The following is a 21990-nucleotide window of genomic DNA, read 5'->3' as shown; positions in this document are numbered from 1 at the left end:
CTCACTATTAAAAAAATTTTTCTTAAAAAAAAAGACAAACCACAATGACTAATCACCATGCTCCAATCAGAATGGTCACAATAAACAACTTTGGGGTGGACAAATACTGGGGAGGACTCAGAGAACTGGAAATCTAGTGGTAGAATGCAAAATAGTTCAGGCACTGGTAATTTATTTTCTTTTTAATTAACAAGTTAAGTATATTATATGACTAAGTAATCCATGTCTATTATAAATCCTACATAAATGGAAACTTATGTTTACACAACAACCTACACACAAATATTTATAGAAGATTTATTTAAATCACTCCAAGGTGATAACAACCCAAAAGACCCCTCAATGGGTGAATATAAAGTAAACTGTGTATCCATACAATGGCATACTTCTTGGTTACGAAAAATATATGAAAGAAGGCAGCCTTCAGAGGTTCTATTCCATGAGATTCTATGTGACATACTGGAAAGGCAAATCTACAGGGATGGAACACAGGCCAGTGTTTGCCAGAAAGGTGGAACTAAGGTTTAACTAAGGGTGGCATAAGGGAACTTGGGGGTTGAAAAAAGTTGTGTTCTGACTATGAAGGTGGTTAATATACCAAACAACATTTTAAAAGTTTTAATGGAAACAAGACATATCTTATAAAATTCTCTTGGAGATGTCTTCAAAGAAAATTTTTTTATTTGGGAACCACACCTGGCAGTGCTGAGAGATCACTCCTGGCAGACTTGGGGGACCTTATGGGGTACTGGGACTCAAACCTGGGCCAGCCACATGCAAGGCCACACCCTAGCTGCCACACCCTACCTGCTGTATTATCACTGCATCCCTCAAAGAAAAATTTCATCTGAATCTCTCACAAAGGCTGCCCTGGAGGCATGGGGAGAGGTTCTGCCAGCCCAGTCCCCTGTCTCTGTTCACACTTGTAAAATAAGATGCATATAGCAGTGATGTGCTTTCTCCCCCACCCCACTTGAACTGCACCCTGTGGTAGAAGTGGGGGTGACACTGGGTCCTGGGTCCCAGCACAGCCACACCCTGTGTGGTTCATACACTGTTTTGCTGGATTAGAATAGTGAGTCTCACCAAATCCTGAGGCACCTGGAGTGGGGTTGAACATTTCTGGGTTTAAAGGCCTATTGGTGGGAATCCACTCACCGGTCCCTTAGTCAAATGTCCCCAAGGGTCCTGTTAGGTTAGCTGAACTGGTGTGCTCGCTAATTCTCATGGCCAGCATTAGAAAATGAGCTTTTTGGGGGCGGGGAGATTGTATAGTGGGTAGGGTGCTTGCTTTGCACATGGCTAACCTGGGATCGAATGCCCGCATTCCATATGGTCCCCAAAGCACCACCAGGAGTAATTCCTGATGAGCCAGGAACAGCAGAGCCAGGAGTAACTACTCTGAGCATCTCTGGGTGTGATGCTCCCCCTTCCCCCCTTTCCTCATTCCTCTTTCCTCAACCAAAAAAAAAAAAAGAAAAAAGAAAAAGAAAGAAAAAGAAGCACCTTTTCCAGAAGCTGGAATGGATCTCAGTTATGCCCCCTTCCCCTCAGGATGCCCTCTGGGACACCCCTTGGACACTACAGAGAGCTGTATGCAAATGAGGGGACAGGGTCCTGGGGCCAACTGTGCCAGCAGAACCAGCAGAATTTATGATAAAAGCTGTCCATTCCACTGAGCACGGGCCATGTGCCATGTGCCCCGCAAAGGAATCATTGGGAAAGGGTTGTCAGTGCTTGAAGAGGAAACAGAGGCCCAAGAGACTCCAGACCTGGGGCTCCATGTAGGGAGGAGGTGACAAGGCTGGCTTCTGGCTGAATCTCCAGTCCTCTGAGCCAAGACCTGAGCGAGGAACCCAAGGCCTGAGGACAGGACTGCTCTCAGGAGGAAACATGGGACTCCCTCTTCAAAGGCTGGACGGGGAATGGGTCTCATGGTCTCAGTGGCCCTTTGAGCCTACATATATATATATATATAAAATGACTTAAACTTTTTATACATACATATATTTGTGTGTGTGTGTATATATATATGTATATATATATATACATATATTTGGGCTGGAGCAATAGCACAGCGGATAGGTCATTTGCCTTGCACGCAGCGGACCCAGGGTTTGATTCCTCTGCCTCTCTCAGAGATCCCGGCAAGCTACCAAGAATATCTCGCCTGCACGGCAAAGCTTGGCAAGCTACCTGTGATGTATTCAATATGCCAAAAACAATAACAACAAGTCTCACAATGGAGACATTACTGGTGCCTGCTTGAGTAAATCGATGGACAATGGGAGGACAGTAGTGCTATATATATGTTTATTGCCACACTGGATGATGCTCAGGAATCACTCCTGGAGGTGCTCAGGGACCATACAGGGTGCCAGGGATTGAACCTTGATCAGCTCTGTGCAAGGCAAATGCCCTACCTGTTGTACTGCAGCTCTAGCCTGTGCCATATGCTAAAATAAAAAACATGACAAACTTTTTACCGAGCGGAATGCTTTGTTTGAAAACTATTTCATGTGTAAATCCAGTCTAGAAAACCAAACATGAGCCTCTTGTGGCAGGGGTAGGAGGAGGGGCACTCCAGGGTACCCGGGACGTTGCTTGAAGGTCACTTAGCCGGCAGGCTGCACTTCCTGCCAGTAGCACCAGAGTTGTATGGATGTGTAAGGCTCTGGTTTTGAGTGAGTTCCAGAGAAGGAGCTGAGCTCACTCCTGGGGGAGGGCAGCAGGGTGCCAGGGTGGGCCGACCCACTGGACTTGAGCAGCAACAAGCAGCCTCACCCTTCACTCGGGCCTATAACCATGACCTCTGGCAGGAAGCTTATCTCCACAACCTTCCATGGAGCAAGTGTCTCTCTTGCTTAAAGACACAGATCACACTAGGTTAAAAACCTACAGCATTCCTCCCTTGCCTTTAGAAAGGGCACCATCTCTCGGTTGCGTTTTGTTCTCCTGTATCCACCCAAGTGAAATATTCTGCTGAAGATCTTAGTGGGAGGCAAAATGGCAGTTCTGTACCTCGGACCCTGGTGGCAGGGCTCACAGTGGAATCATCAAACGGACCTCCTTCTCATAGATGTCGGGGATCATTCCCATAGGGGAGTCGACCATGCGAACAGAGTTCTTGCCAAACAGTTGAAACTCATAGTGGATGAGCTGTTCCCAAAAGCCACTGTTGGGCCGGATGATGGGCCGGCAGGCCTTGGTCCACGAGTGGGCTTCCAGCAGGGACATGGTGTGGTATTTCATGAGGTAGGCAAGGCAGAGGGTGGCCGAGCGGCTCACGCCAGCCGCACAGTGCAGCAAGGTGCGGCCCTGTTTCATCTCCACCCCATGGATGTGGTCGGCAATGGGGTCGAAGAAGTCACAGAGACGAGAGACGGGGGTGTCAGCCACGGGCACCTGCAGGTACTGGATATCCTCGTAGCGGGTGTTTACCACCTCCGAGGACACGTTGATGATGGAGGTGATCTGATTGCCCGAGAGCATGAGCTTGTTGTTGGCAGCTGCGCCGTTGCTGATATACAAGCTGCTGGTTACCCGGGAGAGTCCGCTGAGCATGGGTGGCTGGAACTGAACCGGGAAGGCACTCGGATGGGATGTCATGGGCCAGGGAGGGCGTCAGCAGCCAGTGAGGCATTAAGGCTGCATCATTCTGCTAGGCCATGGCCATAAGAAACTGCAAGAAAACAGACAGTGTTTATAGGGCAGGAGCCCAACTGGGTCAGCAGGCCAGACCCCGGGTAAGCCTATGGCAGGATTCCCCAAAGTGACATCCCCTTCCTCCTCCCATGACTATGCAGGGAATTTCATTTGAAAAGAAGGTATCAGGGGGCTGGAGCGATAGTACAGGAGGTACAGGAGGCAGGGTGTTTGCTTAGTACATGGCTGACCTGGGTGCCATTCCCAGCATCCCATATGGTCCCTGAGTACTACCAGGAGTAATTCCTGAGTGCAGAGCCAGGAGTCACCCCTGCGCACCACCAGGTGTGGCCCAAAATAAAATAAAAGAAACAGATATATCCAGCTCAGCCCTGACACATGACTGACCCTAATGACTCTTGGGGTGATGAGCACAAATCCACATTCTCAGCATATCCCCAAGCCTGGAAAAGCCTCCCCTGGTCTGACTCCATTAGGCAGTCAGCCTGCTTCTCATGGCTCCTCAAAACCCTCACCTTCCAGGCTCGGTGGCAGACCACTGTGTGAGACCCTTGGTTGGATCCCTGGCACTGTCTTAAAAAAAAATCAAAACGCAAACCCTAAAACATCCTCTCCTTCCTTCCCGCTCTTTTAGTGGGAACCACTTACACCAGACGCCCCCTCAGTCTTCAACCTTTACGCGCAAATCATGAGACTCTGTGACCTATAATCGAAGAGCACTTTTCTGGGAATCACTGGTGATATTAGATATTGTACTAAGGCACTTGTCTTATACACAGTTGACTCCAGTCAGATCCCCAGCACAACAAATGATTCTCTGAGCACTGGAGTGATCATCAAGCACAGAGTCAGAAGTAAGCTCTGAGCACCGCTGGGCATGACCTTCCCCACACCACCAGAATTCTTCAACCTTGTTATACCAGCAACTGTCCTACATACCAGTATTCGAACCTGCAGTTACAACCAAAGTGGTAAACCAGTGGTTTCCAACCTTTTTCTACCTGGAGATAGTACATGTCTGTGGACTCATGGTTGAAGGACACTGGTATAAAAACGAGGAAGATGCCAGTTTCTGCCCTCCAAGAATCATGTCTTCAGGGCCAGGATGCACCCAGTGAAAGCGCCATCAAACCAGAGTCTTGGATCACTAACTTGCTCTTGCACCTTGCCTCTAAGATGGCCTGGGGATGCGGGTGGCTTAAAACTACCAGGAAACCAGTTGGTACCACAGCAGTTCCAAGGACAAATACAGTAAGGCAGAGCCACTCCAGGATGACACTGTGACTATAGGGTTGTGGCATGTACCTCAGGGAGGGGCAGACCCCATCTTCTTTAGGAAAACTCAGGCCACTCCACTCCTAATCTTGAACAAAGCAGCAACAATTGCACATTTGCATGCGTTTCTCCAGTGGGAATGTGTGGATGGATCCAGATCATACTGCTGTGGGCCAGATGTCAATTTGCATGTGGCACAGACAAACGAGCCAGTTCTCGGGCTGAGCTTAATCTATTTCCATGTCTGCTCACTGTCAGGTAGAGACTGTGTCCTCGGTTTGGAGGTCTGGTCTGGTTTCTGCCATCTCATCAGCCTCCTATCAGCCTCTCCTACACTCCAAAGAGCCCCAACTAGGGCTGAACCACTTGAAGAACCTTATGGACTGCTGGTCCTCGTTGCATCTGCTGCCTTTAAGTCTGGCAGCCCCTTCCCAGGTCAGCCATCCGATCCCGAGGCAGCAGAGGATGGGTGAGCGAGAGAGTCCTCCAGAGGGAAGCCTCCCTGGGATTCCCCTTCCCCACGTGGGATACTAAGTCCCTGCTCCAGACTTTCTCAGTCAAAGAGTTCTTCCTCACACCTGGATCAGTTGTCGAGGGATTTCACTCTACCTTTCCATTTTGGACCACACCCGGCACTTCTCAGGGGCTAGTCCTAGCTCGGGGTCTGGGGTTACTCCCTGCAATATTTGGAAGGACCACATGGTGTGGGGGTCGGGGGGGAGGTTGAACCCAGGCCTCCTGGCATACAATCCAATGAGTCACTGCTCCATCTCTCACCTTACGATTCTTCAGAACGATCCTACTGCTCAAGGCCCTCTCCTCCCACAGGTGCTTACAAATTTGCTGAACTGGGTCCCAGAGCGACAGTACAAAGGGTAGGGTGTTTGCCTTGCATGCGGCCAACCAGGTTTCCATCCCTGATACCCAATATGGTCCCTTGAGAACTGAAAACCACCAAGAATAATTCCTGAGTGCGGAGCCCTGAGTAACCCTTGCGCACAGCTGGTGTTTACCCCTCTCTAAATTTGCTGAATACAGTGTCTAGGGCCAGGAAGATAGCTTGAAAAGCAGGAACATAGACTTTGCATACCTGAAGCTGGGCTTTGATTCCTACACTCCATGGTCCTCAGTGCACCTCCACGGAGAGACGCCTGCTGGCCTCACCTTCCAAAGAAAACAAAACAAAACCATCACAAGGGCCAGACAGATAGTACAACAGCTGCCTTGCATATTGCAGACCTTGGTTTGATCTGCTGCAACAGAAATGAGTCCCTGGCCCTGCCAGGAGATAGCTTGGCACACAGATCCAGGAGTAAACCCAGAGCATAGCCCAGTATGACTACTAAACAACAACTGTAGCACTGTAGCACTATCCTCCCATTGTTCATCAATTTGCTCGACCAGGTACCAGTAACGCCTCTCTTGAAAGACTTGCTGTTAATTTTTTTGGCATACTGAATACCCCATGGGGAGCTTGCCAGGCTCTGCCGTGCAGGTGGGATACTCTCAGGCACTTGCCGGGCTCTCCAAGAGGGGCAGAGGAATCGAACCCGGGTCAGCTACGGGCAAGGCAAACACCCTACCAGCTGTGCTATCGCTCCAGCCCCTAAACAACACAACAACAAAAACCAACAACATAGGGGCTGGAGTGATAGCACAGCGGATAGGGCATTTGCCTTGCACGCGATCGACCCGGGTTTGATTCCCAGCATCCCATATGGTCTCCTGAGCACTGCCAAGAGTAATTCCTGACTGCATGAGCCAGGAGTAAACCCTGTGCATTGCCAGGTGTGACCCAAAAAGCAAAAAAAAAAAAAGAAAACCCAACAACATAATGTCCTTAACAATGTATTCTAAAAGGCTTTCTGGAGAGGAAGAAAACTGTTTCTCTAGAATTTTAGGGTGGGGCTGGGTAAGGGTGGTTGCTGGCCTGTTGGAAAGGGCAAAGGCTACAAAAACAAATCCTACCTGCCAGTGCCCTGCAGTCAAAGGCATCAGGCACAGCCCAGGAAGGACTGGGGGCTGGTTTGCTCTAAAGGTCCCATGAGGGTAGGAGGAAAGCCTGAACCCAGTAGCATGCTTAAATACTACAGGAGGTTCTAGAAACTCATCAGAATCCTCCTCCCTGCCAGTGGTTACTAGGAATAAAAGCTACCAGAGGAGAGTAATTTTATCAGATGAGTTACTAAGTGCTGAGGATACGAAAATCTACAGGGCAGCTCAGCTCACCTATCTCATAGAACTCAGTCTAACTGCCACAAAGATGAGGAATTACAGGGGGACAAGCAGGAAGGCGTGGCCGCCTCCTAACTTTCTTATAAGGGACCAAGGAGGCAACCCAGGCTGTACCTAGTGCAGATGGCAGCCCTCGCTCCCCCATAACTAGTCTTGTCCCGGGAACTGAAACATAGGGCTATACCTGTACAGAGGGGAGGGGGCTTGCCCTGCACACAGCCCACCCAGGTTCAATCCCCCGCATCCCATAGGGTCCCCCAAATCCTGCCAGGGCGGATCCCTGAGTGCAGAGCCAGGAGTAAGTCCTGAGCACTGCCAGGTTGGCCCTCACACAAAAACAAACAAACAAACAAACAAAAAACACAGGGCATCAGTAAGGAGTGAAAGGATTTGTTCTTGGCTTGGGGCTTGGGAGCCCAGCAGTGACAGTGGAACTGGTGGCTTGTGGGCGAGTCTTTCTTGTTCCACCCGGGCTGCAAATTTTATTTTAAAAAGGGCAACAGAGAGGGGCTGGAGCGATGGCAGAGCGGATAGGGCGTTTGCCTTGCAGGCGGCCAACGGGGTTTGATTTCCGGCAACCCATATGGTCCCTCGAGCACCGGTAGGAGTGATTCCTGAGTGCAGAGGCAGGAGTGACTGCTGAGCATAGCCGGGTGTGACTCCAAAAGCAAGAAAAACAAAAGGCAACAGAGAGGCCGGAACTATTGTACAGCGGATAGGGGGATAGGGCGCACATTGCCTTGCATGCAGCTAACCCAAGTTCGATCCCCAGCATCCCATAAGGTCTCCTGAGCACTTTCGCTTTCTCCCCTGGCTCTGGCTCCTTCCCAAGCCAGCTCTTTGCACCCCGAGGTCTCCAGGAGTAATTTGAGTACAGAGCCAGGAAGTAACCCCTGGGCATCACTGGGCGTGACCCCAAAAGCAAAAAAATAAAATAATAATAATAAAATAGCAAATAAATAAAAAGGCAACGGAGATCTGAAGACCTTTCGGCCGGAGACGGAGGGAGAAACCAATTAATCTCATCCCTTTCTTTACTGAGGAGGGGGCGGGGCTCACGACTTTCTAACCCCCCAAACCGTCGCCCACCGGGTCCGACCGTTCCAAGCACCCCGACAGGCGGGTGCCTGGGGTTTAGTGTCTCCCCACGGGGAGGCCGAGAGGGCGGCGGGGCCGAGCCGGGTCCCTCTCGCCGCGCCCAGAGCGCAGGCTCGCGTCGCCCCCTCCCGGGGGCCCTCGGGGCGCGTTCCTGGGGGCTGCTGGCTTGGGGGAGGGGGGACTCCAAGACGCGGGCAGGCGGCCTCACCTCTTTCGCACAGGCGGGAGGGTCGGTCCGTCCAGGGAGTGACCGCGCCCTCCGGGACACCGCGGGGAGGCCGGCCATGAGCGCCAGCTACCATCCCCGGCAGCCGGCCGGCCGGCCGCGGTCCCTAGCGGAAGGCCCCGGGTCGCGGGGAGGAGTCGCCGAGACGGGTTCTTCGGGGGAGAAACCCCGACCTCCCCGCAACTACCCCGGGGTTTCGGCCGGGCTGGGGGATCCGGGCAGCCCCGCGGCGTCCCACACCGCCCTCCCCGCTCCCGCGGTCTCCAAGGCAACGGCCGGGCCGCCCCCGCGACGGCGGCCGCCGAGGGACAATCCCCGGCGCTCCGCGTGCGCGTTGCGCGTGCGCGCTCCGCCTCGGGGCACCGCTCCCCTCCGCCCGCGTCTCTCGGCCCGCGCGCGCCCACCCGGCATGGCTCTGCGTCTGACGGCGGGCGCTCCCCGAGCGTCCTGGGCCCCGGGCGACCCAGCCGGCCAAGTGCGCAGACCCTCGGTGTCCTGGCCCGCGGACGACGCCCCGTCGGGTGCCCAGAAGGCGGCGCCGGCCGGCGGCCCCCTGTGCGCGGGCCAGAGCTCCTTCAGCGTCCGCCTCAGCGGCCTCGCCAACCGCCCCGAGGCCAAGATCGGCTCCCAGCCGCGCGTCGTCTTCTTCTACCCGCGCACCCAGAAGTCGCTGGCCTTCGTCAGGTGCCGTCCAGCCGCCGCGCGAGGCGGCCAGAGGGCGAAGATGCCGGGGACCCCGAGTCTCCCGGACCCCCCGCCCCCGCTCTCGCCCCTGGCTCCTTCCCAGCCAGCTCTTTCTTTGCACCCCGAGGACCCCTGGAGCCTGCGTTCTCCGCATCCCCTTTCCCGCCACCCCCCCGGAGAAGATGCTCTTGCCGCCGCCCCCGCCACATTCCCAGGCCCGACCACGTGCCGCCTCCGGAACCCCGAACTCCCGGGGGTGGCCCTGGTCTCTTCTTTCCCCGTATTTCCCCGTAACCCGGGAACGCCCCGCAGCCCCACCCCCAGGTTCCTCCGGCCAGACCCAGTCCCCTCCTCCCCAGCACCCCAGTACTCTCCTGCCCCGTGCCCTGCAAAGCAGTTTGCTGTTTATTACTCAAAAGGGAACATTCCCAGTCCCTGCTTTTGTCTCCCCACACGGGAAGGACTCGCAGATTTTGTGCTGCTCCTGAGTGGGTGAAGAGTCTTTTGTGTGTTTTAAAATATTAATTGTAGGGGCTGGAGCGATAGCACAGCGGGTAGGGCGTTTGTCTTGCACCAGCCGACCCGGGTTCGATTCCCAGCATCCCATATGGTCCCCCGAGCACCGCCAGGGGTAATTCCTGAGTGCAGAGCCAGGAGTAACCCCTGTGCATCGCCAGGTGTGACCCTAAAAGAAAAAAATATTAATTGTTGGGGCTGGAGAGATAGCACAGTGGGTAGGGCGTTTGCCTTGCACGGGCTGACCCGGGTTCGATTCCCAGCATCCCATATGGTCCCCTGAGCACCACCAAGAGTAACTCCTGAGTGAAGAGCCAGGAGGAACCCCTGTGCATCGCTGGGTGTGACCCAAAAAGCAAAAAAATAAAATATTAATTGTTATTGTTTTGGGACTACACCCTGCAGTGCTCAGGAGTGTCTCCTGATTTGCTCTAGCCAGTCAGTTTTTTGGAGATGGTGCAGTGAGGGGTGTGAGGGATCAAGCCCTGTCTCCTGCGTGCAAGAAGGAGCTTTTTTTATATTTTATGAAAGCTTTCTCTCTCTCTCTCTCTCTCTCTCTCTTCCCCCCACCCCCACTACTGACTCTGCTGCTCTCAGGAATTACTCCTGTAGGGGCTCAGTGCTTACTCCTGGCTCTGTGCTCAGGGATCACTCATGGCAGGGATCAGGGAACCATCTGGGGTACCAGGGATCAAACCTAGGTAAGCTGTATGCAAAATGAGCAATGTGAGGATCCTACCGGCTCCACTATCGCTTCAGTTCATTCGTTCTCTTTTTCAAAAACAGGACTTAAAACAAATCTTGATCTCTAAATAAATAGCCTCTTCCATCACCCCATGCCCTTCCTGACAGGAGTAATTTTTGAGTGCAGAGCCTGAGTGCCACCAGAATGCCCACCCCCACATAAAAAGAACCAGGAGTTAGAAGTAATAACTGCTAATTTGATGTCTATTATAGATCCATTCGTGTATATTTTGCAACATGCATATGTATTTGGGGGGGATATGTCACAAAAAAGTTCGCACTTGGGCTGGAGCAATAGTATAGTAGGGTGTGTGCCTTGCGTGTGGCCAGTCTGGGTTGGATCCCTGGTGCTCTGTATGGCCCCCTGAGCCTGCCAGGAGTGATCCCTGAGAGCTTAATCCCAAAATTAAGCTCTGATTAAGCTCTGAGCACCACTGGGTGTGGCCAGAAGAAAAAAGTTTACACTTTTGTAACCTTTTGTTCTTTTTGTTGGGGGGCCACACCCAGTGGTGCTCAGAGATGCTGATCCTGGCTCAGTGCTGATGAGGAGAGCTGGGTATCGAATTCCTTTGAGCCCCTCCCCAGCCCTGCACATTTTTTCTTTGAAATAATGGCTTCTCTGGGCATTTCTGTGAAATGTCTCTTGTGGAAATTAGAGAGAGAGAGAAGGATTGTACCTGCCACAGAGGCAGGGGGTGGGGTGGGATGGGGTGGCGGGAGGGACACTGGGAACAATGGTGGTGGAAAATGTGCACTGGTTTGAGGGATGGGTGCTCGAGAGCATTAACTGAAACATAATCATGAAAGTTTATAACTATCTCACAATGATCTGATAAAAATTAAATAAACTAAGAAAAAAATAAGGAAATGTCCCTTGTGGAAAGTCAGTCCTAGCCCCAGTATGGGTGTTCCTGGACTGTAGGATAACACTGAATGGACCCAGCGCAAGCTGTGAGCTACCCTGGCATCGAAATGGGCCAGGCCAAAGCGCCACGATACTCAACTATAAGTTGAAGGCATGATCATGGACAAATGTTGTCATGATCCAAAAGTAACGAAGAGACTAGGACCCTTGCTGGGGTTAGGAAGACTAACCTGAGGACTGCGGAATGTATAATGAGATGTTTATATCTCTTACTGTGCTCACACAGAATGACATTGCTAGAAATATTAGAAGTAGATTTATTACAACTATTTAAGTAGATTACTAGAGTGGGTCTCCTAGTAATCTGGAGTAATCTCTCTCTTTTTTTTTTTTTTTTTTTTTTTTTTTTGCTTTTTGGGTCACACCTGGTGATGCACAGGAGTTACTCCTGGCTCTGCACTCAGGAGTTACTCCTGGCGGTGCTCAGGGGACCATACGGGATGCTGGGAATCGAACCCGGTTTGGCTGCGTGCAAGGCAAACGCCCTACCCGCTGTGCTATCTCTCCAGCCCCTGGAGTAATCTCTTTAGATGAGATTTTATCCTTGAGTTAATCTCCTGGAGGAGTGGTCTTACCCCTCTTTGTTGATTTGTTCATGTTCAACCCACCTTTGTGTCGCAGCCTTATGCCTTACGTGATTGCTATATAAACTAAGACTGTAGGCCCAGGCCGGAGGAGATCCAGAGTCAGGGCAAGAGGGGCTCAAGCTTGAGAGAGAGAACAGCTGTCCTGATCCAGGCCATACACAGGGCTCAAGAGCACCGAACGCGGGCGGTGATAAAGAGCCGTCCAGAGAGCCCACGAACACACAACCTTCAGCGTGTTAAGATTTTACACTGGACCATCACTTTTCCCTTTTCGAACAGAATTTCAAAAAGTGGTGAAATAGTGAAGCAAGATAGTTTTCATTGAACAAAATTTGCCAGGGAAAGATGTGAGGAGAAAAATGTGGGAAATAAGTATTCTAGGAGAACACAGGCTACAGGCTTCTTTAGAGTGGAACATCCCTCGGGATAACTTTCCTTTAAACATCTGCAAAACATCCCTTTAGGGCACATTTTTTCCAAGAAAAATGCCCCTTTTCCTTTCTCATATGACAATTATGACAGAGTTTTGGTTTCTCTAAGAAGTCTGGAAATCTGGGGGCTGCATAGGATAGGGCATCTGCCTGCATGTGGCCAACCTGGGTTCGATCCCTGGTATCCTGTATGGTCCCCTGAGTACCTCCAAGAGTAATTCCTGGGTGCAGAGCCAGGAGAAATCCCTGGCATTGTGGGTGTGGTACAGTTCCTCCCCAACCCCAAAAACTGGGGAGTTATATCTACTCCACAAGAATCCCCCCACATCAGACTCAGCACCAGTACTGGCACAGGCCACCTCACACTGTCCCATCTTTCCTTCCCTCTCCAGCGTAATGAATGCCAGTGAAGCAGCCGTGAAAAAACTGTTACCAAAGAGCAACTTATCTCGAGTCATTACCCGTGACAACCTCAGTGCACAAAGAATGTATGAAATAGAGGTAAAGCGGTCGCAAGCGTTCACCATAGGGGAGATAGGAGACTGACCCCTCTTCACACGCCCCTGTGCCCTAGAGGGCAGATCACACATCTCTGGGGTGATGGGGAGGCCTCTGGGTGCTCAAGAGCCCATTTTCCAGAGGCGGCCATTGAGGCTGGGGTTACTCATTTGTCCCAGGGAGACAGGGAAGATTCCACTTTCCTTGGTTCCTGTGGCATGTCTTTTCCCCAACCCCCAAAGTACTTTTTCTCCCCTCCCCCTTTTTTTCCGGTGTGTGTATAGAGTAGGAGTGGGGTGGGGTGGTCACCAGCTTTGTGCTTGAAGGACCATAATGGCTGCCAAGGATCAAAACTAGGTCCACCTCATATAAGGCAAGTGTCTTTCCACTGAACTATCTCTCCGGCCCCATGCTTAAGTGTATTTCTGCCTTCAAAAAAAGCTCATAATCAGAGAGCTCCTACCTGTTTCTAAGGATTGTAATGAGAACAGTGAAGAGCTAGCCTCCTTTATCTTCAGTTTTTTTTTTTTTTTTGGTCTACACCCAGCAGTGTTCGGTGCTTACTCCTGTCTCTGTGCTCAGGGATCACTCCTGGTGGCCTTGTGGGGACCGTATGTGGTATTGGTGATCAAATCTGTGTTAGCCTCGTGTAAGGCAAGAACCCTACCCTCTGTACTATCACTCTGGGCCCAGAACCAGCATTGGGAGGCTTTCTGAGCAGTCTCTGAGAATAGTGGACTCACCTGTTTCCCTTTGTCATTTTTAGTCTTGTTTTTGGACCATAGCAGGGTGATTCTCGGCTCAGTGCTCTGACCTCTGGGGGTACTAGGGAAACAGAGACAGGACCAGAATATCAAACCACGAGGCCCCAGCGCTATCTCTCAAGCCCCTGCCTCTTCTTTGTCTTGACTGTGGTTCTCAGCTAGAGCAAATGCTGCCCCTTAGGGGGCTTTGGTACTGCCTGGGAGCATGTTTTCTATCACACATTAGAGTGTGGGTGCTATTGGCATCCAGTAGTGGCATGCTGGCGTGCAGCTAAACTGTCGAGACACCTGTTGCTGGTGGCAAGGTAAAGTGGGGAGCCAGGGAGGTAGGCTGAGAAAAGAGTACTTCCACCTCTCTACAGGACCCACTGGCACTCGGGGAAAGGCCTGGCTTGGATCAGGAGGGGTAAAATCTGCCAGGAGGCCCTCCTGGGCACTGACACTCGGCCTTACAAGGCAGCTGTCAACCTGCACTGGGACTCCACTTGTTCTGCGCGGCTTGGGAGATGATCCCTGCACCCGATTCCTCAGGATGCTGTGGACTCAGGCTGGAGGAAGGAATTGCTCTTTGGAGGAGAGGAAAGTCAGTCCTAGCCCTAGTATAAGCATTCCTGGACTGTTACTTTTCCCTCATAGAAAAGAATTTTAAAAGGAGACGAAATAGTGGAGCAAGGTAATTTTCTTTCTTTTTTATTTTTTAATCTTTTTTTTTTTTGTAGGAGTACTGCTATTTATTCAGCCACTTGTTAGCTGATTGAATTGGGCATGAACTCCACCTTAATTTTTTTAATTTATTTTTTTCTTTTTATATTTATTTATTGAATCACTGTGGGAAAAGTTACTAAGCTTTCAGGTTTAAGTCTCGGCCATACAATGATCAAACACCTTTCCCTTCACCAGTACTCATTTTTCACCACCAAGAACCCCAGTATACCCCCCCTTCCACCCCCCCAAATGCCTGTGAGGCAGATGATTTCTACTTAACTCTTTTCTACATTGATTACATTCATTATTTCGACAAAAGATGCACCATTATTGTTTAGAATTTCCCCCCAAACAATCAGAATTGCTGAAAAGGCATCGTGAAATATTTTGTTTTCTATAGCTGGTTATGAGAATCATATAATGTCACACGGCCACGATTTTGGATTTCTTCAAAGAGCCAGATAATTACGAGATTGGTTTCTGTGTGTCTGGTGTTATGGCTGGGCTGGAGAGCCGCTCGTGGGGGCAACTCGTGACCTCGGTAGGGCATGAAGGATGAGCCCGTACGGCCCCCCTTCCCATGAGACTGCAGTTGCCCCATCACCACCGGCTCATACCTGGCTTTCCTATAAGCTCTGAGGTGGCGGCCACCTTGCTGCCAGGGGGGAAAACGGTGGAAGGGAGCAATACCCTTTCCCTCCTGGGGAGGCATGGTGGTGCTGTAGTTTAACGCATGGTCCATTCACTTTTCTGCCACAAGCTGCCGGGTTCTGGACTAAGTCGTTTTGCCTCTGGAGCCATGGCCGTGCCAGAGAGCCGCTTGTGGGGGGCAACTCGTGATCTCGGTAGGGCGTGAAGGACTAGCTGGTATGGCCCCCCTTTCCCAGGAGACTGCAGTTGCCCCGTCACTGCCGGCTCATACCTGGCTTTCCAATAAGTTCTGAGCCGGCGACCATCTTGTATGCAGTCAAGATGCATTTCTGCCAAAAGCCACTGGGTTTCAAGATTTGTTTCTGAGTCTCCAATATCATGGCTATTAATCAGCTTGATCAGGAGCCAGAGAGGCCGTTTGTAGGCGGCGACTCAGGGTCTTATTGGGATGGGGAGAAAGAGTCGGCTCCACCCCCTGTGTTGAGGCCCCGTGTGTCTCATCACTGCAGGCCCAAACCTGACTGTCCACTGACCTCTGTAGGGTGGTGGTCACTAGCTGCCAGGGGAAACAGGCCAAGGCATGAAACCTATTCCCACCTGGAGTGGCCCAGCGCTAGTAACCTACTGTAGGAACAGGACGCATTTCTGCCAAAAGCCTTCGGGTTCCGTGATTCGTTTCTGAGACTCTGGGATCATGGCCATTAAGCAGTTCAATCGGGAACCAGAGAGGCCATGCCTCCAATTATATAGCTGAGCTGGAGGTGGTTTGTGGGTGTGTCTCCCACATACCTAACTTTTGGCCGTTTACTTTCTTGGTAAACCTTGCCCCAAGTTTTTGGGGTCTGGCCAAAGGCACAGCAACAATTTTGGGATATCTGAAAGTCTGACATTGCCATCAGGCTGCTGATGCACTCACCTCGCAGGTACAGATTGACCTGCGGGCGGCACCATACCCCCTTATTTTTGAATCTTTATTTAAAAAAATTTTTTTTCTTAAGGGATTCTATTTTATTTTATAATTTATTTTTTATTGTTTTTTATATTTGATTTTTTTTAAATTTTATTTTCAGGGACTGGAGCTATAGTACAATGGGTAGGGTTTTTGCCTTGCATGCGGCTGACCAGGTTCAGTTCCCAGTATCCCATATAGTTCCCCAAGCACCATCAGGAGTAGTACAGAGCCAGGAATAACCCTGTGCATCACCAGGTGTGACCCAAAAAGCAAACAAACAAACACTGTCCTCCTGTTGTTCATCGATTTGCTCGAGCGGGCCCAGTAATGCCTCCATTTTGAGACTTGTTGTTACTGTGTTTGGCATATTGAATACGTCACAGGTAGCTTGCCAGGCTTTGCTGTGCGGGCGAGATACTCTTGGTAACTTGCTGGGCTCTCTGAGAGGGGCAGAGGAATCAAACCCGGCTCGGCCGGGCTGGCTGCACGCAAGGCAAACACCCTACCACTGTGCTATTGCTCCAGACCCAAAAAGCAAAAGCAAAAAAATTTTTTAAAGAGTTGTTCACAGTATTGATTATACTTAATATTTCAACACCAATCTCACAATCATTATACATTCCCACCACGATTATTTCGAGTTTTCCCAACACTACCCCAGCCTGCCCCAAAGGCAGGATGCTAAATAATTTATTTTGTGTTACTTGTGATGAATAATTGACTAAAAATGATCCAAAAAGATTTTATTAAAGGAAAATGTGTGAAAATTGTTGTATCCATTAATCAGAGATAGTTAAAAATGTTGTTAGAGTTGGAGTCTTTTTTGCTAATATACATATGTACATATATGCATATATATGTATGTGTATATGTATATATGTACATTTTTTATTAGCGAATCACCATGGGATACGGTCACAAACTTACGAACTTTCGTGTTTGCATTACAGTCATACAGTGATCGAGTACCCATCCCTCCACCAGTGCCCATTCTCCCCCACCAATGTTCCCAGCATACATTTTTTTTTAATCAAGATTGGTTGTCTTCTACCTATCAGATGCGGTGTACTACTCTGTATATCAGTGGCATAATTGTATGGGATGTTTTGTGGCCACATGCTCCTGGAATTCTAAAGTTTTTTCATAGGGTGCTAGAAAATAACTTTTTTAACTGGATGGTGATTTTGGGGTCCCGACACATCTCTGCAGCATGCTTCTCTCTTCTGAGATTCTTTTGTGCATCTGGATCGTGGCTGTTAATGTGCTTAATGGCAGTTTGTGGGTATGACTGACTGGAAAATGGAAGTTCAGAGAGGTGGAAGCAGGGGCCTATTCCCGACTCTGGAACCTTGAGATTTCAGTCACAAGTGCCACATACCTGGGGTTTTCAGTGGATTCAATCTCATGCCCTGGGCTTGGAGTGAGCCAGTAAAGTCGGCTGTGAGTATAGCAGTGATTGGGTTCTGGAAGTTTTAGCTGCCGAGGTTCTTCTTTTGGGGCAGGCGGAGGGACATACCTGCCCCACAAGGTAGTTTTAGTGAACAAAATTTCTGGGGGAGATGTGAGAGGAGAAAAACAGGGGAAATATTTGTTCGTGGGAGAACACAGGCTCCTCTAAAGTGGAAAAAATCAAAGAGAAAAAGATACGAGCAAGCGAGATATATGTTTAAGGGGGAGCATAGCCTTGAAGAGCATATATAGAAGTTAATATAGGTGTGGTCACAGTAAAACCTTGCCCTGTTATTGGTCTCATAATCTCAGCCCTTGCTCTCCTGATGGTCTCTTTTTTTTTTATTTTAATTTTAATTTTTTTAATTAATTCATTGTGAGGGACAGCAACAAAAATCTCATGTTTGAACTTCGATCCTACAGTCATCAAACACTCATCCCTTCACCAGTGCACGTTTTCCATCACCAAAATCCCCAGTATCCCCACCCCCCATTCTACACCTCCCCCTGCATGTATGGCAGACAATTTGCAAAATATTCTTTCTCTACTTTAGTTACCTTTGATATTTCGAGACAAGTCTTACTACTCCTCGTACCTGCCGAAAATGCAATGTTAGACAATGTGTTCTACATTGCTTGTTATGGATATAATATAATGTCGCGCTGTGAAATTCAAAGATTTTAATAATTAGGGGCTGAAGAAATCACTGCAGCAAGTTGCTCAGGTCCGAGATTCGTTTGTGTGTCTCTGGATCGTGGCCATGTGGGAGCTTAAGTAGACGGTGGGCAGATGTAGCGTCATCTCGGCGTCCCACCGGGGGTGGGGTGGGGGATGGAGGGCCCACTCCTCCCCTGTCCCGTGAGACTTGGGATTTGCCATCACCGTGACTTGTACCTGGTGCTTCTCGCTGACTCCTAGAAAGCCTCGCTGGGGCTTTTAAAGGGCAGATGGAGGGACACCTTCCCCCACCTAGAGCAGCCCAGCAGAGAGGGCCCACTGCAAAGTCCCGGGCCATCAGGTTGCTAAGGTCCGAAATTTGTTTGCGTGTCTCTGGATCATGGCCACGTGGGAGCTTAAGTTGACGGTGGACAGATGTGGCATCATCTCGGTGTCCCACTGGGACGGGGGGAGGATCATGGTCTCTTCTTAATCTCACAGATTCTTCCGTAGCTTCTTTTCTGAGGGCTGTATGCTTCTCTGGTGGGGCCTTGGGTTTCTGGATGTCGCAATTTCTCCTCTCCACAGAATTCAGGATTTGTATTTCAAAGGGTGTGGTCTTCATTCATGCCTTTGGGGTACTTCATGGCTTGGCAGTTTCTTATTTTTTAATTCTTGTTTTTGTTTTGTTTGGGGGCCACATCCAGTGATGTTCAGGGGTAAGTCCTGACTTTGCATTCAGGAATTACTCCTGGCAGTGCTTGAGGAACCGTATGGGATGCTGGGGATCGAACCTGGGTCAACCGCATGCAAGGCAAGTGCTCAACCCACTGTACTACCTTTCCAGTGCAAGGCAATCTCTTCTCAAGTTTTTTTTTTTAATTTCCCAAAATTACATTATGGGGGTAGGGAGGCCTCTACTTATGTGCTTACAACCCACCATTGGTAAAAATGAAACTCACAATGAAATCACTGGCCTAGAGGTGACCCCCAAAAGCCTGCTGTCATTGGGTGACTGAGAGAACAGTCATACAAAGTAGCCCCTAACTTCCTAATGGCTGCAGCAGAATCAATTCAGATACTTGATACCAGCGCAGATTCCAGAGGGCCAGGAGAGAGTACGGGAGGGAAGGGATGGGCTTTGGCTGCTGGCTCAGTCCCTGGCATCACATCTGGCCTCCCAGCTCCTGTGGCTATGTCAACTCTCCCCCGGGCTTTCCTTGGCAGTGCCCTGGCTTGAATGCTATGATGCTGTGGGGTGTGTCTGTTCAGCCTGGCTTAGGAGTACTTGGGCACGGGGCTGGAAAGCTAATACAGCAGGAAGGGTGCTTGCCTTGCATGTGGCCCACCCGGATTCTATCTCTTGTGCCCCGAGCACTGCCAGGAGTAAATTCCTGAGTTGAGAGCCACAAACAAGTTTTGAGCGCTGCCAGGCGTGGTATAAACCAACAAAAAAATAGCACTGCGCTGTAGCACTGTCCTCCCGTTGTTCATCGATTTGCTTGAGTGGGCCCAGTAATGTCTCCATTGTGAGACTTTTTGTTACTGTGTTTGGCATATCGAATACGTCACGGGGAGCTTGCCAGGCTCTGCCATGCGGACGAGATACTCTTGGTAGCTTGCCGGGCTCTCCGAGAGGGGCGGAGGAATCGAAGCTGGGCCAACCAGGTCGGCCACGCGCAAAGCAAATGCTCTACCCGCTGTGCTATAGCTCCAGCCCAACAAAAAAATATCCAGGAATATTTGGGCACGTGTCTCTTCTTCCTCACCCTCTTGCAGCCCCTCGCAGACCTGCAGCTGCCTTTGTTTAGAATCCTCTGTAGTTACCTCCCGGGAATGAGGAAGGTAGAGGATGGGACTTCCCCAGAGCTTGGTGGGGAGAGGCAGAAATGACATCACAGAGAAACCAGTAGCATGCACTGGTGTTTACATGGTAGGGCAGTGTCAAGGGCAATATATGAGACGCGTCAGGTGAGTAACAGGGACAGAGTGGTAGCTGTTAAAGAAGGGGTGACGGGACTGAAGAGATAGTGCAGTGGGTAGGGTTAGGGGTAGGCGTAGAAGGAGAGGTAGGTTTAGGGTTAAGGGTTAAGCATTAGGGTTAGGGTTAAGGGTTATGGGTAGGGGTAAGGTTAGGGTTGGGTTTGGTTAGGGTTGGGTTAGGGTTAAGGTTATGGTTAGGGTTAGGGTTGGGTTAGGGGTAGGGGTAGGGTTAGTGGGTTAGGATTAGGGGATTAGGGTTCCGGTTAGGGGTAGGGTAGGGGAGGGGAGGGTTAGGGTTAAGGTTAGGGAGTTAGGGTTAGGGGGTTAGGGTTAGGGGGTTAGGGTTAGGGGCTAACTTGCAAGTGGTCGACCTGGATTCAATTCCCAGCACCCCACAGAGTCCCCTGAGCTTCACCAGGAATGATCCCTGAGCTCAGAGCTAAAGGCGAGTCCTGAGCTCTGCTGGGTGTGGGACCCCGGCCCCTCCCCCCCTCAAAAAATAGAAGAAGGGAAGAGAAATCAGAGGCACATACACTTTCCCCATGCATTCTATACAATAGAGGTGTTCAGAGGGAAAGACAGTACATAGGAGGTAAGGCACCTGCCTGGCAGATGGCTGACCCCGCTTCAAATGCAAGGTATGGTTTCCCCCCAACGCAGCCCCCACTGCCCCCTGAGCACTGCTGAGTGTCCCCACCCCCTCTCCGTAGAGAGGCTAAGGGTACAGTCAGGAGCCTAGACTGCAGGGACCATGGGCTTCTCTCCTTCAGTGACCCCATTTCATACACAGATAAACTGAGGCTCCCCATGAGTGAAGTTCTTGTGGAATAGTGGGTCCAATAGGCCCGTTTCCAGCTCCCTCCCCAAGCAGTTTCCTCATCTTAACTGCCTCTGTCCTTTCTTTAAGCTAAAAGCTACTGAAAAGAACAAGAAAAAGATGATCCACTTGTACGACCACCTGAAGAAGAAGTTCATGACGGATGAGCTCAGGAAGCTGAGCCGCTGGAGACGGGAGTTCATGCACATCCAGTACTACTTGGACTGCTTGCACCACAGAGCGAGTTTTGAATACGACGAGCTGGGGAGGGCAGTCTACGTGTGGTAGTCCGAGCTCTGCTCCAAGGCTGTGCCGGCTCCAGTGGGCTGTAGGAGAAGACACGAAGGGGCCGGAGAGAAGGGACAGCCTGCCGGGTTCAGTCCCCAGCATTCCATATGATCCCTTGAATCCTGCCAAGGGTGATCCCCCAAACAAAAATGAAAACAAAAAATAAAAGAGAGAGAGAGAAGATGTAGAAACAAGCCAGCACGCGTGATGGCAGAACCGCAATAAACCATAAGTAGCGTGAGAGGACCGCGGAACACAAAACCCTCAGAAATTTTGCCTTTTTATTATGTTTTTAATTTTTTTCGGAGGGGGGGATGGGCCACACCCACCGGTGCTAAGGGATTACTCCTGGCTCTGTGCTCAGGGATTTCTCCTGGTAGTGCTTAGGGGACCCTATGCAGTGCAGGGGATGGAATTGGGGTTGACCACGTGCAAGCCAGCCTTAACCCCTGCACTCTCTCCAAGCCCATATATATATATATATATATATATATTTGCTTTTTGGGTCACATCTGGCGATGCACAGGGGTTACTCCTGGCTCTGCACTCAGGAGTTACTCCTGGCGGTGCTCAGGGGATCATATGGGATGCTGGGATTCGAACCCAGGTTGGCCGTGTACAAGGCAAACACCCTACCCGCTGTGCTATCGCTCCAGCCCCACCCTCCAAGCCCATTTTTGGTTGCCGCTGTTCCACAGTGGTGGGACAGGGTATGGAAACTCGGATTATTGTGTGGAAGTCATTTGTGTCCCCAGCCCCTTTCAGCAGCTGAAATGTCCCTTGCCTGCCCGAGCCCTCTGGGTGCAAGAGAACCTTAGAGTCTGGCAGCTAGCCCTGC

The 21990-nt window shown here is 50.5% G+C and overlaps 3 protein-coding genes across 3 annotated transcripts in view; 1 reads left to right on the top strand and 2 right to left on the bottom strand.

Annotated features, from left to right (window-relative positions):
• The window catches only part of GAL3ST1 (galactose-3-O-sulfotransferase 1), a 237885-nt gene that overhangs the window by 93843 nt on the left and 122052 nt on the right, over positions 1-21990 (bottom strand). The window lies entirely within an intron of this gene.
• On the bottom strand, positions 2700-8607 carry DUSP18 (dual specificity phosphatase 18). Its single transcript, XM_056116548.1, has 2 exons — positions 8483-8607; positions 2700-3682 (listed from the first exon to the last, which is right to left on the bottom strand). Exon 2 carries the CDS (start codon positions 3607-3609, stop codon positions 3043-3045), a length of 567 nt encoding a protein of 188 aa, XP_055972523.1. The 5' UTR covers positions 3610-3682; positions 8483-8607; the 3' UTR covers positions 2700-3042.
• Positions 8910-21152, top strand: CUNH5orf52 (chromosome unknown C5orf52 homolog). Its single transcript, XM_056116564.1, has 3 exons — positions 8910-9184; positions 12780-12888; positions 20955-21152. The coding sequence occupies exons 1-3, from the start codon at positions 8910-8912 to the stop codon at positions 21150-21152; spliced, it is 582 nt and encodes a 193-aa protein (XP_055972539.1).

The sequence above is a fragment of the Sorex fumeus genome, unplaced genomic scaffold (genome assembly GCF_029834395.1).
Source record: "Sorex fumeus unplaced genomic scaffold, SorFum_2.1 ptg000032l, whole genome shotgun sequence".
NCBI classification, from domain to species: Eukaryota; Metazoa; Chordata; class Mammalia; order Eulipotyphla; family Soricidae; genus Sorex; species Sorex fumeus.
This window is presented reverse-complemented; position numbering and strand designations above follow the sequence as displayed.